This window comes from Felis catus, chromosome D1 (assembly GCF_018350175.1).
Source record: "Felis catus isolate Fca126 chromosome D1, F.catus_Fca126_mat1.0, whole genome shotgun sequence".
NCBI lineage: Eukaryota > Metazoa > Chordata > Mammalia > Carnivora > Felidae > Felis > Felis catus.
In genome coordinates, this window is record NC_058377.1 from 74,276,403 (window position 1) to 74,293,486 (window position 17,084).

Genomic DNA, 17,084 nt, shown 5'->3' on the forward strand with positions numbered 1-17,084 from the left:
CCACACTCTCTCTCAAAATAAACGTTAAAAAAAAAAAGCAAACACTACTGAAAAATTCAGAAACAACTGCTTGTACTTGTTTTTAATTTACAGGTTTTTTTCAGAACACGTATTCACTTATTTATTTATTCAACAAATATGTACATAGTGTTACCAGCAAGACCCCAAACCTCAACCTTTACTGCTCACCTGCTTGCTCCTACCAACCTCTGTCCCACATTTTTCCTTAAGCTCTTCTTTCCAGCTTACCTCTTAACTCAGGCAAAAGACCAGAGGGGCATAGCATCATGTGATGGAAACTGAAACAACCCCTCAAGCAACAAGTGCCTGGATAGGAGTTCTGGTGGCCCAAACCACCCTGACCAGTTTGAGCTCACCTCCCGACTCATGCCAGTGCAGATGGACTAGGGAGTAATCCAGGGAGTGACCGACAGTTACTTTTACCTCATTTGAATATGAGAATCTCCACCTAAACAGAAGCACAAGCCTCCTTTACATGATATACTATGTACATATAAGCATATTTCCTAAAGGAGCATGCGTGGGCCTCTACACAGAGGTGACAAGTCTCCCTTATCTAAATACTCATTCTAACTCTAAAACAAACAAACATTCACTCTTTCTCAGGGAGTCATGGCTTTGAAAGTTATTCCCTGTGATCTCCTTGTTTGCTGCAAATAAAGTTTCCTTTGTGCAAAAACTCTACCCATTGTAGTTTCTACCTTGACTCACAGGAAGGAACTCATGTTTGTTCAGTTACAATAGCACCAACTTGTGCACTGTTCTAGGTTGGAGAGATAAAACAGAGGACAAAACAAAGTCCTAACATTCATGGAGTGTACCTTCCAGTGGCAAAACACACATAAGCTTACAATGTTTTTTATTGCATACACATAATATAGTCTTATCTCCTCTTCGTTATACTATTCTTAGTATAAGAATAATAGTCCAAAAAGAAAACCAAATCTTTAGTAGTCCTATACTCAAAATATTTAAGAATTCCAGGGCAACTGGCTGGTCAGTCAGTGAAGCATGCAACTCCTGAACTTGGAATTTTGAGTTCAAGCCCATGTCAGCTGTAGAGATTACTTAAAATCTTTAGGGATGCCTGGGTGGCTCAGTCAGTTGAGCATCCCGACCCTTGATTTCCACTCAGGTCATAATCTCACGGTCCGTGGGTTTGAGCTACACTGCACTGACATTGCAGAGCCTGCTTGGGATTCTCTTGTGTCCTCTCTCTGCCTCTTTCACTCTCTCTCTCCAACATAAACATAACATAACATAACATAACATAACATAACATAACATAACATAAAATCTTTGAAAAAGACTTCTTTTGAGAATTCTTGACCTAAGAAAAAAACTATCATTCTTTTCACTCGTTCATTTTATTGAGTTCCTTGTGAAATATGAGACACAGTGGTAGAAATGACAAAATAATTCTGGAAATCAGTCACTTTATAAACAGGGAGAAAAAGAACATGCACATGCGCACACACACACCTAATAAGGAAAACATAAGCAGAATGCTATGTTGGAACTTAAAGGACAGAAGAATCACATTTCACACTGAGTTAAAGGGAACTGTAGAAAACTTCCTAAGGGAAGCAGCACTGGAGCTGAATAGGCTTTTATCAGAAGGAAAAGGGTAAGGGCAGCAATAAGCAAAAATACAGAGGATACATTTGGAGAATACAAGTTTAGTTTTTGGTTGAGACACAGGGTACAAGGAACAGAGTAATGAAAAATAAAAGTGGAATAGTAATTCAACACAAAGCATGAAACACTTCTAATTTCAAACCAAAGAACCTGAAGAAATTTTAATTTGGTAGGCAACAGAAAGACATCAAAGGATTTGGTGTTAGGCAATCACATAATTTCTGTGAAGCGCTGTGGGCACACCCTAGAAAACAAAGACTTAAGAAAAGTGGTGGGTAGTAAGGTAGTAAAGACAAGGCCTTTCAATTACTCAAGAAATCTGTTGGAAAAGGAGAAAATCTCTCTGGACTTTCTGACCAGGAGAGACTCAAACATATTTGTAAATAGTAGCTAAGAGTCTTTAGAATGAAAAAGACTGACGACACAAGAAAAAGATAAAACCATGGTATAAGATCCTAAAGAAGCTGGAAAGGAATGACATCAAGTCCACATTGTCTATCTCTTCCACTTGTGTCTTAAACTCTGAAGTGGATAGGCCTCGGGCCTTGATCTTAGTGTCCTGCAAGTTATAATTTAATGAGGTAAAAAAAACTAAACTAACAGGTTCCTAATTTTCAAAAAATATATATTTAATGGGAAGTGAGAACGGAAAAGAAACAGCGTCAGCAATGTCAGTTCTCAAGAGAAGTTGCGGGGTGATGGTTAAGAATTAAGATGGTATATGGGGCGCCTGGGTGGCTCAGTTGGTTGAGCGGCGGACTTCGGCTCAGGTCATGATCTCGCGGTCCGTGAGTTCGAGCCCCGCGTCGGGCTCTGTGCTGACAGCTCAGAGCCTGGGGCCTGTTTCGGATTCTGTGTCTCCCTCTCTCTGACCCTCCCCTGTTCACGCTCTGTCTCTCCCTGTCTCAAAAATAAATAAAACATTAAAAAAAAAAAAGAATTAAGATGGTATAGAGTTAAGCCAACTCTATATTTATACTTTCCTTTGTTCTTTTTCTCTCTCTCTTTAATATTGAAATCTGCTCACTTAGAGCTTTTACTAATTATTTCTAATTGTGTCTTCTGCAGTTTAAAGGAATGTTTACTTCTCCCAAAACAACCCTTCAGTATTTGAAAAGTGTTATCAGGTCTTCTAAAAATTTAGCATTCCCAATTCTTCGATAATTTCTGACACGACAATTACTAACTTCCTCTATTCTTGTCAACCTTCTACAAAGGCCATTTAGTTTGCCCAAAAATATGGTGCCTAGAACTGAACAGAATACACTTTTAGTGGCTGAATAACAAAGACTAGAATAGAAACAGTAACTTCCTTGATCTGGACATTAAATTTCTATGTTATAACCTAAAACAGCACCGTTTTTAAAGTAGCCATGTCACACTTTTGATTCAACTAAAACCCAAAGGAATTTTCACACAAATATAATGATCCTAGCTGGTACTTACATACCATAGAATTGAGCTCAAATAAAAATCTACTATTAATCAAATGTGACAATGCATATAAAAAGTACCAACACATTTAAATTCTCTGTAATAAAAACAGTAGAATGTTGACAACTGTTGAAAATGGGTTATTAGTACATGGGGTTCATTTTATTCTCCTGTCTACTTGTGTCTATGTTTGCAATTTTCCATAATCACAAGATTTTTTCAGTACCTACTTTTAAAAAGAAATCAGTGTACAAACCTTCGAAAGCTCACCCTCTTAATCTATGATCTCATCCTTATTTATTTTTCCAGCCCCATCTTCCACTCTACCCCTATTGTCCAACTATACCTTGCTATTTTTTGTTTCTCTTTCATTGTATAAACTTCCTGTGCCTCTGTGGTTCAATAGATACTGTTTTCTGAATCTTCATCCATCTAATAAAATCCTACCTTTCTGCAAAGCTGGGTTTAAATACTACTTCTGTCAAGCCTGCACACCTCTAGCCAAAACCAAACAAACAACTTAACAATTAGAAGGTGGCTATAAATGCTTACCAAAGTCAGTAAAACAACTTCTTGAGGGGTTGGCTTACCCAAGGTTACAGAGCTCCTGAGAGGTAGAGCTGTGACTAGAATCCACTTCTCCTGAGTCCTAATCTAATCACCTTTCCACTTCCATGCAATCCTTTATGGTAACATAAACGAGTAGTAGGATTAAGAAAAGGCTTTTTATCATCGCCCTAGTACTCATTTCACCAACGCACCACAGTGTTTGCTGCTTACACATTAAAAGCAAATCACAGCATTCTTTCTCCCCCCACTAGTTACGTGGACGGAAAAGATGGAATCAAGCAAAAAGTAAAGACACTATGCGAAGGGTAAATACGAGATTCCACCATTCCATAGTGGGATCTTTCTACCCGAGAAGTTAATAATCAGAGAACGCTTCACCACAGAGAAATGGCGATTCATACATGCATCATGCAGTCAACATTCTTTGTACCCATCGCCGGACACAGTCCCTGGCCACAAGAAGCTCCCTAGCGGAACTAGTAACTTTTCTGCAGCGATATCTTTAACACTGTATTCAGATCTCTTGAGGAGAGAAGCTTCGGTAACCATGTTTTCCAAGCCAGGCTTTCCAAGCCAGGCTCACAGACCAGCAGCCCAGAGGTCTCGGCTCCGCTCCACCACTTCCAAGGCCGGAAACCCCCAATTCTCAATAGATCAGACCCTCTCTCACGGATGGCCGCTGGGACACTCACCGAGCAACTAAAAGCCGTACACTCAACGAGCAACTAAGAACGATACCGGAGAGTCTGTCCCTCCTTCCGTACCTCCCCTCCCGCGTTTACGTCATCCAGAAGCGACGGGGACGCAGGGACACCGCTATTAACGGCACTTCCTTGTCACGTGACGGGTTACGCCCCCTGCTTGCGCGTGGTCCCTCCCCCTCCGGCCGCGGTCGCAATTACGCTCTCTGCGGCCTGCAGTCAGCGGGCTGCTGCTGGCCGAAGACACAGCGCCGTCGGAGACCGGAGGAGCGTTAGGCCAAAGGGGTGAGCCAGCCAGGATCCTGGGACCCTTCACAGCTTGAGGCCGGCGAAAGGAAATGAAACAGGCGGGAACCGGCGGGGGAGGGAGGGAACTAGCGGAAGGTGTCATGGCGGCCGCGCTCTGGGTCACGTGCCCGGCAGGCCCGCCTTGGTACTTCCGGTCACGTGCCCTCAGAGTCCTCGCAGCCAGCGATGGAGGCGAGACCCCCCAGTAACAGAGGCGGTGGCGACGGTGGTGGCTACTGGGTTTCAGCCTCTTCCCGGCAGCGTCTCTAAGAAGCGCAGCGGAACTCGACCCGACCCAGCCCAGTTACTCCCTGTCCAGGGCCGTAGCTCTCACTTGGTAAGTTTAGACCGAAGAATGGGGGCGGGTGGGAGGGTGGGTGAGGAGCTGACAGGCCTGGGGGCCGCTGGACGGCGCGGATTCTGCCCCTTTTCCCAGTGTCCCTGTTGCCGTCGCCACAGCTCCTACGCCTGCCATCTCGGCAGCCTTTTATTGTCCTGAAGCGAGGAATAGGCGACCCCTAATCTGCTGGCCTATAGGAAGTCTGCCCCTTTACTAAGAGCAGGGACTCGAAGATTTCCCCAAAGCAAGGGTTAGACTTAGCTTTTGAGAATGAAGGACGTGGAGGCCTCTGAGTGACAGAGGAGCCCTTCCCGTTAGGAAATGTGCTCTTAAGTCTTTCGGTTTCTGTAGGAGAACACCTTTCACTGTAGTGTCCACACATCTTTTGCTTGACCTGTCAATTCTACGGCTTCCTAAAAGCTTCTTAACACATGTGCCATTTCACACCCCGGGCTTTGGTCCTTGCCCAATTTGATTGTCTTGTAATGATGAAAAATAGACCACTAACCTGTGGAAATATGTAATTATTTTATAAAGCCCCCAGTGTTCTAAGACTAAGTCGACTAAGGCAGTGTGTTCCATTGATTCTTAAACACTCATTTTGGGGCCTGTATGGTTGCGGAGAGGGAAAAGATCCAGAAACTTAATCGTTAGCCCATTAGAAGACAATGTGAAAAACATACAAAAACTGAGTGGTTTGAAATACACACTGTAGTAAGTATTAACTCCATAAAGGAGTGGAACAATTTCTCCCCACTAATTCTTACTGGGAACTCCGTTATACAAAACAGCATGCTCTGATGGAATTGAATTTGGGAGTGCCGAGCCCCACCCAGTCGGCCTCCCCTGTTGGAACACAGTTTGAAAACCACTGAACTGGGCTTTGGTAAATAAACCAAAATTGCCAATCCTAACATAGCTTTTTAAAGTCAAAAGTAGAACAAAGGAGATGGAGAAGTCACGACAGAAAAGAAGATAACCTCTAGTGTCAGGCCTATGGCTTGCAGAAGGAATGGACTCTGGAGAGAACTTTGTACCTTTTAGCAGACCTAAATCCCTCATTTGGGAAGGAGGGAGAGATAATTTGGGGCTATTAAACCTGTCCTTTACCCTCACTCAGCTGACATTAGCAGCAGATTGAAAGTTTGAGTTTCTCCTAGGTGATATTAAATATATATGGTAGTGCAACTGTAAAAAAATTATTCATGCAAATGCAGAGAGGGCTCTTTAAAAATACTAGGAAGATTGGTGCAGAGAGGAATCGGTTTAATAAACCAAATGATCAGCTTCCTGCACATACTGCCCTCGAGGCATATGTCTTCTCCCTGCTGGTTAATCTTTCCACCTTTTAGCCTTACTTTTCTGTGCTGCTAGGTTTTTCCCCTACCATTGAGCTTTCCTAGCATTTTGACCAGTGTTTCTACCTCGTGGATACTGCTGGAGGAGGTCCCTTGTGCCCTTCCTCTTTTCTCTCTTAGCTTGCTTTTAGTGTGGCAGTATCTGGCGTCCAGCTAATAACTAGTAAGTCCCTCCCTTCCCCACTTTGATTACAGACTGATTGCTCTTCTCTTGATTTGGATATTATACTCTTGTCAGCATGCAGTATTTATTAGTGAATATGAGCATACATTTCGTTCTGTCTTGTGTCTGTCGCATTTTCCTCCTCCTGCCTCTCCCTGCACTGCTGTAAAAATGAAAAAGTGCTTGGTCTTAAAATTGCTACATCAGTTACTCCCCTTAATAGCTTCATTGTGTGTGTAACTTTCATTGAAATGGTAAATTTTGGTCACTTTTTACATACTTCCAAGGTCCTGTTCTCTGTAATGCTGGATTGTTAAAATTTTTTTGGATTGCCTCATAGCAAGCAGCATTCCAGATCTCCATTTTGTATCCTGGCAGATACAGCAGCTCTCTCTAATAATCCTCCTTTTAGAGGGTGATGTGGAGTTTATAGTTAGTTCACTTGTTGTCCTTATTTCTGCCCCATTTATCTGTGCATATTAGAAGAGAAATGCAATTTAAAGATTTCTGTTGAATAGTTTGAAATTTTTCCTATCCCTGTTTCCTTAAAACCCAGTTATTGGAATCCCTGAGGAATGATACTATGATCTCTGAGTAGAGAGCTATAATGCTTCCTGGAGTTTAGCCAAGGATATATGTACGAAGGTGTCTTATGTATCTTACCAGGATGGTGTTCTTTTAACACCAAATATCTTAAATAGATAATCACAGATGTTTATTGGACTCTTCCTATGGGCTAAATATGCTGCTGGGTGCTGTATTGCAGTGAATACAACACATGCATCCTCTTCCCTTTATGAAGCTTGCAGTCTGTCAGGGGAGACAGACATTCAAAGAACTACTTTAAAAATTAATTATAGTTGTGGTAAGTGCTATCAAGAAAAGAATGGAAGGTCTTGCCTAGTAACTTTGAAACTTAGAGTAGACAAAAAAATGAGTGAAAGCCAGGTGATAGGAAAGGAGGAGGAGAATGTGCAAAGGCTCAGAGCAAAGCATGTACATTTACCTTCAGGCAGATATTTAACTGCAAATGAATTAATGTCTTTACTGGAGGATCCTGGTATTTAAAGAAGTGGCAGATGATTTCATAATGTAAATCTTTTAAGTAAAGCTAGATCTTCATCAAGTCAATTTGTTTAAATGGAACTAACTGATTTTTTTCATGAACAAATATTCTGTGGCTCTTCTAGAATTCTACTGGGAAGAAGAATTTTTTTGCCACCCAAGGAGCCATCTTCAAGAAACATCTGAAAACCATGTAGGGCTCTGTAGGATAGCCCCACTGATTCTGTTAAACTTTCTAAAACTGGTCCTCGTACAATTAACAGAGGTGCTATGGATGAACAAGGAAATTTGCCAAGCAAGTTAGCTATGAGACCACTGACTAGTCATTCCAATGTTCAGTTACTTACCCCTGACTTATTTTCAGTGTTCTCCCAAGTGGCTTTTTCTCTCCATCTAACTTCCTCTCCGTTTTACAGTTTCTCTGTCTTCACTCATCTTTTCTTTCTTACCTTCCTACCTTAGAAGTTTTTCTGTTCTTTTCCGAAGCTTATACTTTATTTGTGCTTATAAGCCCAGTTAATTGGAAACTCCTTCAGTGCTTTTCCTCCATATATGGACATACTTAAAATTGTTTTGTAATTATCTGCTTTCTCTGTGTCGACAAAACCTCCCCTCCTATCTTTCAGATTTTAATTCACGTTTCCTAAAATGTGGTTCATATAATATGCAGTATAATTTCAAGTAATACAGATTGTTTTTTTAAGTTACTATAATGTTTATTATAATGAATATCAAAATTAATATTAAGGTATTAATTAGTTCCATACATATATGAAATTTCTTTTGTACATTAAATTTTTAAAGTGAATAAAAATAAATTCATATACACTTATTACAGAAATTGAAAATAACAATTGTTTTCTTACCCACACTAATACCTGCAACACTTTCCTGTGTTACCTTATAAGCCTGTGGTTTAATAGGGAACAAACTCTTGGAAAGACTTTTTAAATAACTACTTTTTGGGGCAACTGGGTGGCTCAGTCAGTTAAGATCTGACTCTTGATTTCGACTCAGGTCATGATCTCACCGTTCAAGAGTCCAAGCCCCAGTTGGAGAGTTTAAGCCCCGTGTCAGGCTCTGCGCCACCAGCACAAAGCCTGCTTGGGATTCTCTCTGTCTCTCTTTCTCTCTCTCTCTGCCCCTCCCCCACATGCACATGGGCATGCTCTCTCTCTCTCTTTCTCTCTTTCTCTCAAAATAAATTAATAAATATTTTTTAAAATGCTACTCTTCTCATTACAAAATATAGATAATCCAGAAAACAAAAAGAACATTTAAGTCACCTGTAATCCTATCACCCATCAGTAACCACTGTGAAGTTGGGTGTATATTCCTCCAAGTCATATGTATTTGCAAAATAGCATGGTGGAAGTCCAAGGTCAGACTGACCCACCTTGAAACCTAGCTACTTCCTTGATGCTTTGGGAAAGCGTCTTGATTTTTTTTTTTTAGACCCAGTTTCCTTTATCTGCAGAATGGGATTAATAACCTACCTCAGGATTGTTAACTGGGGCTGAATGAGTTAATACCTATAAAGAAATTAGCCCAGTGCCTGGCACATACTAGGCATTGAGTATTTTTTTTTTTTTAATGTTTATTTATTTTTGAGACAGAGCATGAACGGGGAAGGGTCAGTGAGAGAGGAAGACACAATCCGAAGCAGGCTCCAGGCTCTGAGCTGTCAGCACAGAGCCCGATGCAGGGCTCAAACTCACGGACCGTGAGATCGTGACCTGAGCCGAAGTCGGAGGCTCAACCGACTGAGCCACCCAGGCGCCCTTTTTTTTTTTTTTTTTTTTTTTTTTTAATGTAAGCTCTACACCCAGCGTGGGGCTTGAGCTCACAACTCTGAGATCGAGAGTTGCATGCTTTACCAACTGAGCCAGTCAGGCTCACCACGTTGAGTACATTTTATTTATGTTTTAAAAATTTTTAATGATTTATTTATTTTTGAGAGACAGCATGAACGGGGGAGAGACAGAGAGAGAGGGAGACAGAATCCAAAGCAGGCTCTAGGCTCTGAGCCATCAGCACAGAGCCTGACACAGGACTAAATCCCACAAACCGTGAGATCATGACCTGAGCCGAAGTCAGACGCTTAACCGACCAAGCCACCCCAGGCGCCTCGAGTACATTTTAGATATTTTTTTTTTAATTTAAGAATATAGAATCAAACTACAAGCTTTTTTTTCTTTGATCACCTGACAGTGTATCTTTTCATATCATTAAATAGTGTTTTGAAACAGTGGTTTTTAAACTTTTTAAGCAGCAGTAACCCTCTAATGAAAATCTTAGGATATTAAATAAGTGTATCATTTAAAAGATGGCATTATGTATATGTTAAGAATTTTAACCTTTATCATATATGTTTTATAGATATCCAAACTGGAGATTATAAAACAACATAAGGAAGTGTTTTCAGTGGCAAGTGAAAAACAAGTTAATTAATCTCCACCTGCATGACTCAACAGCACCTCACACTCTTCATGTCCAGAACTGAATTCCTTGTCTTCACTTTCAAACCTGTTCCACTGTACTCGTGTCAGAAGGGCTTAGGAGTGGGGTGTGAGCAAGCAGCTGTGACACCTCCTTCAGCACTCGCCTATTTATCCTGCTTCCTCAGTATTCCTCCTCGTTCCCTCCTCTCCATTCTTGCTGCCACCAGCCTGGTTCAGACCCTACTAGTCCTTTTCTTAAGTCTCTCTCATACTGTCCACAGATTCATTTCCTAAAATAGAAATTGTTGCCCTATTCAAAAGTCTTTAGAGGTTTTTTCTTGTCTACCACATAGGGTGGCATTCTGCACTGTCTCCGTCTTAACCACCGAACTCCACAGCCCACTGATCTTTATCATGAACTTTATACTACATCCAGCGCAAACTACTTACCATTCCCAGAGTCTCAAGCCTTTGCCCCAAAGCATGCCCTTTGCCTGTGATGCCTATTTCCCTTTCTCTGTCAAAATCCTCATTCAAGACCCAATTCATAACTAACTCATTAAGTGTAAAAAAACCAAATTACTGATATATGTGATAATATGGTGAATTTCGAAAAACAGATTAGGCGGAAAGCCAGAGACAGAATACGTAGTACGTGATTCCATTTCTGTGAAAACCCAGAAGACACAGAAGCTAATCTGTGGTGATAGAAATCAGAAAATAGTTGCTGGAGGGGGAGAGGAAGAGAGTTGAATGGAAAGGAACATGAGGGAGTTTTGGGGAGTGGTGGAAATGTTCTCTTATTTCAAGTAACGGTGCATGGGTGTATTCAGTTGTCAAAATACATCAAACAGACCACCTAAGATGTATGTATTTTGGTGATTTGTTAATTATACCCCAATTTTTTTTATTTGCACTAAAAAATCTATTATAAAAAAAGTATCCTCTGTGAAGAAATGGCCTCTGAGTCCTAATTCAGAACATTTTTTTATCTCCCTTTTGGAGCATCACGTGTTCTTATTTGTATACACTGACACAAAAATAATCTTGCTAACTGGAACCTCTTTGAAAGCAGAAATCATTGTTGTCAGACATTCATCTTTGATAACCCTAGACTTGTTGGCTCAGCACACATTTATTGAATAAATGTGTTCACATTGACCATTTTTCTTTCCATTCCTGGGGTAGAGTAGCCTGTAAGGGTACCTATGAAAGGGAATATTTGACTACTCAAAATTGAGGAAATCAACTTCAGAGAAATTAAGATTTTGCTTTTTTTTTAATTTGTATTTTTTATTTCTAAATTCCTGCTTGAATGACTTTTTTGATTGTAGCTACACTTGTGGTGAGCATAAAATAACATATAGACTCATCAAATTACTATGTTATACACATGAAACTAATGTAACATGTCAACGCCAGTTAACACAGGGTTCAATATCACAAATGGCAAGATCATGACCTGAGTTGAAATCAAGAGCCAGATGCTTAACTGACTAAGCCACCCAGGCACCCCTGGTTTCCATTATTTTTAATGCCTGCCATTCTTCTGATGCTTACTTTCCCACTTAATCCAAATAGAAGTGTTACTCAATTCCACTCCTGAAATCATTATTGCACTATATGCTAATTAACTCAGATGTAAATTTAAAAACAGTTAAAAAAAAATTCCTCAATTATTTTGAATAACTAATGGCAGATCCAGTATTTCATTGTTCCCATTTGTTTTAACCTCCAGGAAAAATGTTTCAATAAGACTTCACTTGTTTTCTCAGGGCAAATTTAATTCTTAAAATATCTAGATATGCAAATTTCTCTAAAATTATATTTTAAACTATATCTGAAGAAGTTAATGTTTTAAAATTATACTTTGAATCATTTCTTTGGGAATAAAATCTTAGTCATAACTTCACCGGAAATGACCTATATGGGGTATTTGTGCTATCACTTTTTCCCATCTCGTCCCATGGCAGACATCACCATCAATCATGGCTTCTTTCCTGTTAAGCCCTTATAGCTTCAAGTTCCCTTTTAGCCTCATATTCCAGGCAGCCACACTTAAGCCTCTAGGATTTCAGTTGAATATTTAAGATTCCCCAGAACTGGGGAGGAAGGAGGTGGAGGTAACTAAAGGCTGTTTCCTAGGTAATGAATTAGCCATGTACAAGTGAATCTTTGGCCAAGACCTGGAGAACAGTTGAAGACAATTTGATTGTTAAAAGGTGGGGGAAGTAGCATCTGCAGTGTTAATTTTTTTTAAGTAGAATTATTTTTTTAATGTTTATTTCTTTATTTTGTTTTTAATGTTTTAAATTTTATTTAAATCCAAGTTAGTTAACATATAACACAATAACGATTTCAGGAATAGAATTTAGTGATTCATTACTTACTTATAACTCCCGGTGCTCATCCCAAGAAGTGCCCTCCATAATGCCCATCACCTGTTTAGCCTGTCCACCCACCCAACACCCCTACAGCATCCCTGTTTGTTCTCTGTATTCAAGAGTCTCTTATGGTTTGCCTCCCTCTCTATTTTTCCTTTCCTTTCTCTATGTTCATCTGTTTCTTAAATTCCACATATGATTCCATCAGACATTTATTTTTCTCTGATTTCACTTGGCATAATTACACTCCAGTTCCATCTACATTGTTGCATGAGGTGTTAAGTATTAATGGTTTTCTTTTAAAGTACACAGGAAGAAACTTAGACCAGGAATCAGGAAATGTGGGTGTGGTTTCAGCTCTGAGAGTGGTTCTGGTAAGGTCGCACAAACCCTGTGGCTCTTAGTTGTTTCAGTTGAAACAAAATTGAACTAAATATTCAGTAGAGTCGTAATTCTAAAGTTCTACAATTTTAATGATTTTTTTTAACGTTTATTTATTTTTGGGACAGGTAGAGACAGAGCATGAACAGGGAAGGGTCAGAAAGAGAGAGGGAGACACAGAATCTGAAACAGGCTCCAGGCTCTGAGCTGTCAGCACAGAGCCCGACGCGGGGCTCGAACTCACGGACCGTGAGATCATGACCTGAGCCGAAGTCGGCCACTTAACCAACTGAGCCACCCAGGCGCCCCTAAAGTTCTACAATTTTAAATGTAGGTTAAAGACAACATACCTATAGTCAAATCATACATTTAAGATTTAAGAATATTACTAAGGAACTAAAGTAAATTGGAAATACTCTGATTAGAATATGTAGAAATGGTTTAAAAACTGCCAAGTGTCATAAACTGTTGTGTAAATTCAAACCTGTGATAATGAGCAAATTAAATTTTATTTTAAAGGATAATGCTATACAACTTTATCTTCAACTTTGAATCAGGGACTTTTTTCTTCCTTAGTATCAATTTAGGTTTAAATTTGGAAAGGACTCGGGCGCCTGGGTGGCTCAGTCAGTTAAGCGTCCGACTTCGGCTCAGGGCATGATCTCGTGGTTTGTGAATTCAAGCCCCACGTTGGGCTTTGTGCTGAGAGCTCAGAGCCTGGAGCCTGCTTCAGATTCGGTGTCTCCCTCTCTCTCTGCCCCTCCCCTGCTCATGCTCTGTCTCTCTCTGTCTCACAATAATAAATAAATGTTAAAACCTTTTTTTTTTTTTTTAATTTGGAAAGGACTCCAAAAGTCAACAAATTTGATCCTAATTGAGATGTGAAATCTTTTGTCTCAGCACTTTCTAGGCATCATGGCAACTTCATCTGAAGAAGTTTTGCTAATTGTAAAGAAGGTGCGTCAAAAGAAGCAAGATGGAGCTTTATACCTCATGGCAGAAAGGATTGCTTGGGCACCTGAAGGCAAAGATAGATTTACAATCAGCCATATGTATGCAGATATTAAATGTAAGTCAGCTATACTAAGGCCTGATGTAACATTTGCTAATAATTTTATAGGAAGATTGCTTATATGATCTTTGTGGATTTTTTTATTATAGTGTCCAAAAAACCAGCTGTATGGAAATGTTAAAGTGGGATCGTTGAACGTATGTTATTCTGTAACCCGCCTTTCCCACTTTATAATAATAAAAGTTTATATAGTTTTACATATGTGAATCTACATCATGTAAAAGTCTCCACACACCGCCATTTTTAAGAGTTGCATAATACTCCACTGAATGGATATAGAATCATAATTTAATCAGTTTCCTTGAAGGACAGTTAGGAAGTTTTCAGAATTCTTTTTATTGCAAACAGTATTGCAGTATAGGTCTGTGTACTAATATCTTTGTGAGGTTGTATATGTGGGATACATCCCTGCAGTGGATTTACTGATTCAGATGGTTCATGCATTTAAAATGTTGGTTGATGCCAGATTGCCCTTTAACGAAATTGTATTGTTTAAGCAAGTTGTGTAGTTAATCTTTGGTTATGTGGCCGTTGTCTGTTGAGAAGATAGACTCAATTTTTTATTGGGTATAGATAGGAGAAATACAGAGCACAGTATCCTTAAAAATTGTGGTATCTGAACTGTGACCTTAATATGGATTCATTTATTTTCTTGGATATAAAATTCTTCTCCAAGATAAAATCTTATGTAGATTTCAAGGAATGTGATACCTCAAAAAATAAGACACTCTTCACCTTGCAGGTGCTAGATTTGTAAATGTCCTTTGTGTGTAGACAGTTGCCCTAAGGACTTACCTCAACTTTGCTACTGGAAATGACCAAGATTTTCATCCATTTTCACTGAAATAATTAAGAATTTTTACTTTCAAAAGGAAATACTGTTTGAAATTCATCATAATTAAGTACTGCCTAAGCTGTCTGGTCTTTTGTCCGCTATTCTGGTAATATTACCTCCTTTTAAAACTTTGTTTCTGTGGAAAAGTGACTCACCAAGTTCCTCATAGTACTCTTACAAACTAACATTTGTACCAGAAGAGACTCATAAATTAGGAACTTCCTCTGTTAGCATTTCTCTTCAACAGGAAGTTGGTCCTGTAGCTCTAAAACATGCACTCATTGTGATACCCACAACGTACAATAAAGAGCATACCCTTCTCCTATTTCTTGACAATTCTGTTATTGGGAAGGAGAGCACATACTCAAATCTAGATCTGCACCAGATCAGTATTCATTTTAAGTTGAATATTTGAAATAAAGCCCATTTCTGAAAGAAGACATTGAAAATTATCAAGTAATAAATTACTAAGGTGAAAATCAGCAGTTAGGGTAGCTAATTACAAAACTTCAGAAATAGACCTCTTAGAGGCAAGAGCCAAGCTAGAGCAAGGCTACAGCAGTAACTGAGAAAAGATGCATGAAAAGGAGTGATGGTTTGTTTTGGAGAAATGGAAAGCCACAATAGGCTGGCTCACTGCCTACATTGCTCCGTATTGCTGCTTTTGGTAGTTAGATATTTCATCTAGACTGTTGGTCTGGAAGCAGCATCTTGATTGAAAACGTTTGTTTAGGGATTAGTAGGTGGTTTGGACCATGAGCTCTAGGCAGCATGTTCACACTGTCATGAGTCTCCCATTTCATGAGACAGAACCCCTCCATCCCTCACCCTCTGTGGAAGACAAGGACTACTGTTGCCATGAGGCCCACTCTTTAAGAGTACAAGTTGTCTATAATGTGGATGTATTTTGAGGTTCCCAACATCTACAGAAAAATTTTAAGAATGGTACAATGCATACTATATAATATATCTGACTTACGTGTGCATACACTCTGCTTTGTAATATTTCGCACTGAGAAAATTTTAATAGTAAACATCCAGGACATTGTTACATCCCCAGTTGTCCCAGTAGTGTTCTTTTGTAGTAATGATTTTTTTTTAAACCCTATCCAGTCTGGGTTCATATATGTAGTTGTAGTACCTTCAGTCTTTATAGACTTGTCAAATATCATACATTCTGATTATGTCTGCTTATCCTCTCAAGGTTTTTTGAAAATTATTTTCATGCATACTTGTGTTTCTTATAAACTGAAAAGTTTACAGGCTTGATTATACTCAAGTTAAACATTTGCAGCAAGAACAACACATAGGTGGTGGTCTTTACTTACTATTCTATTCCCTGAGAAAGCCTGGAGTGTCAGGTTGTCCGACTCTGGATGAGATAAAGTTTGATCACTTGGTTGAAGTGATGACACCAGATCTCTCAAATGTAAAATTATGTATTCTTCTTTGCAGTTAGTAAGACATGGGCTGTGATTTGGAGCTTTTTGAATTAGGACAAATCATTTTTATTTATGATAATGATGATTGGAGGTAGCTGTTCACGGTCAGGACTCCTAGTTGGCTATTTGGAGATTTTCCCCAGTTGAGTGGAAACAAAAGCCCTTTAATATCTGGCGATGGAAGCAGTGGGTGGGAAGTGCCACACAAAGAGGGTGCTGAAGAAGGAAGCAGAGTGTTAGCGGTGAATTTGTTAAACTATGCTCTGATTATATGGGATTATTTGAGAAGAGTTCATTTCTGCAAAAGCATTAAGATTGGAACAGGGCAGCTAAAGCCCAAAGGAATTCTGAATCTTCTTGGGAGGAGAAATGGTGTATTGTAGAACGATTTCCACAATGTGGGTGTCCTCATCTAATTTGTCTCATGTTTCTTTTTAGGCCAGAAAATTAGTCCAGAAGGAAAAGCTAAAATTCAGCTTCAGCTGGTGTTGCATGCAGGGGACACAACTAACTTCCATTTTTCCAATGAAAGCACAGCTGTGAAAGAGCGAGATGCAGTGAAAGACCTTCTTCAGCAGCTGCTGCCCAAATTCAAGAGGAAAGCAAATAAAGAACTGGAAGAGAAAAACAGGTGAAGGAGGAAAAGAATAGCCTTTTGAAGGGACACTAGATTCTCTCCAGTCTCTTAGTAGAGTAACAGCTGTTAAGTCTTAACCCTTGTGCTACATTAAATCAACTGCCTCAACTCTAATAATCGGGTGAGGAACAGAACTGAGATTCAGAGGTGCCAAAGTCCTTTAATTCCTTCTCCCAGTTCTCCGTCACAGAGAAGACACTGAACTATTATGAATGTGTTTGTGAATGAGAAACCTGAAAAATCACGCTGTAAAAAAAGTTGAGAAAGCGTGTAAAGTAATGAGAATTTCTGATAAGGTGAATTACTCCATTGCC

General features: G+C 39.6%; 2 protein-coding genes across 8 annotated transcripts in view; one reads left to right on the forward strand and one right to left on the reverse strand.

The window, feature by feature from the left end:
• HPS5 (HPS5 biogenesis of lysosomal organelles complex 2 subunit 2) overlaps positions 1-4,563 on the reverse strand; it is a 60,453-nt gene extending 55,890 nt beyond the window's left edge. For 2 of the 6 annotated variants that reach the window (XM_006937131.4, XR_006586428.1), the window contains exon 1: positions 4,356-4,501. The gene's annotated coding sequence lies outside the window, so the exon portion shown is untranslated. Of the gene's footprint in view, positions 1-4,064; positions 4,229-4,250; positions 4,274-4,355 lie in introns of those variants that run through there. The other 4 variants (XM_019812150.3, XM_003993038.5, XM_023239634.2 and 1 more) reach the window with 4 other exon arrangements.
• GTF2H1 (general transcription factor IIH subunit 1) overlaps positions 4,517-17,084 on the forward strand; it is a 37,937-nt gene continuing 25,369 nt past the window's right edge. Inside the window, exons 1-3 of one of the 2 annotated variants that reach the window (XM_045039041.1) lie at positions 4,517-4,649; positions 13,685-13,853; positions 16,572-16,764. In XM_045039041.1, the coding sequence (XP_044894976.1) occupies positions 13,700-13,853; positions 16,572-16,764 (347 nt within the window). In that variant the 5' untranslated portion in view covers positions 4,517-4,649; positions 13,685-13,699. Of the gene's footprint in view, positions 4,650-4,791; positions 4,990-13,684; positions 13,854-16,571; positions 16,765-17,084 lie in introns of those variants that run through there. The other variant, XM_003993039.5, reaches the window with a different exon arrangement.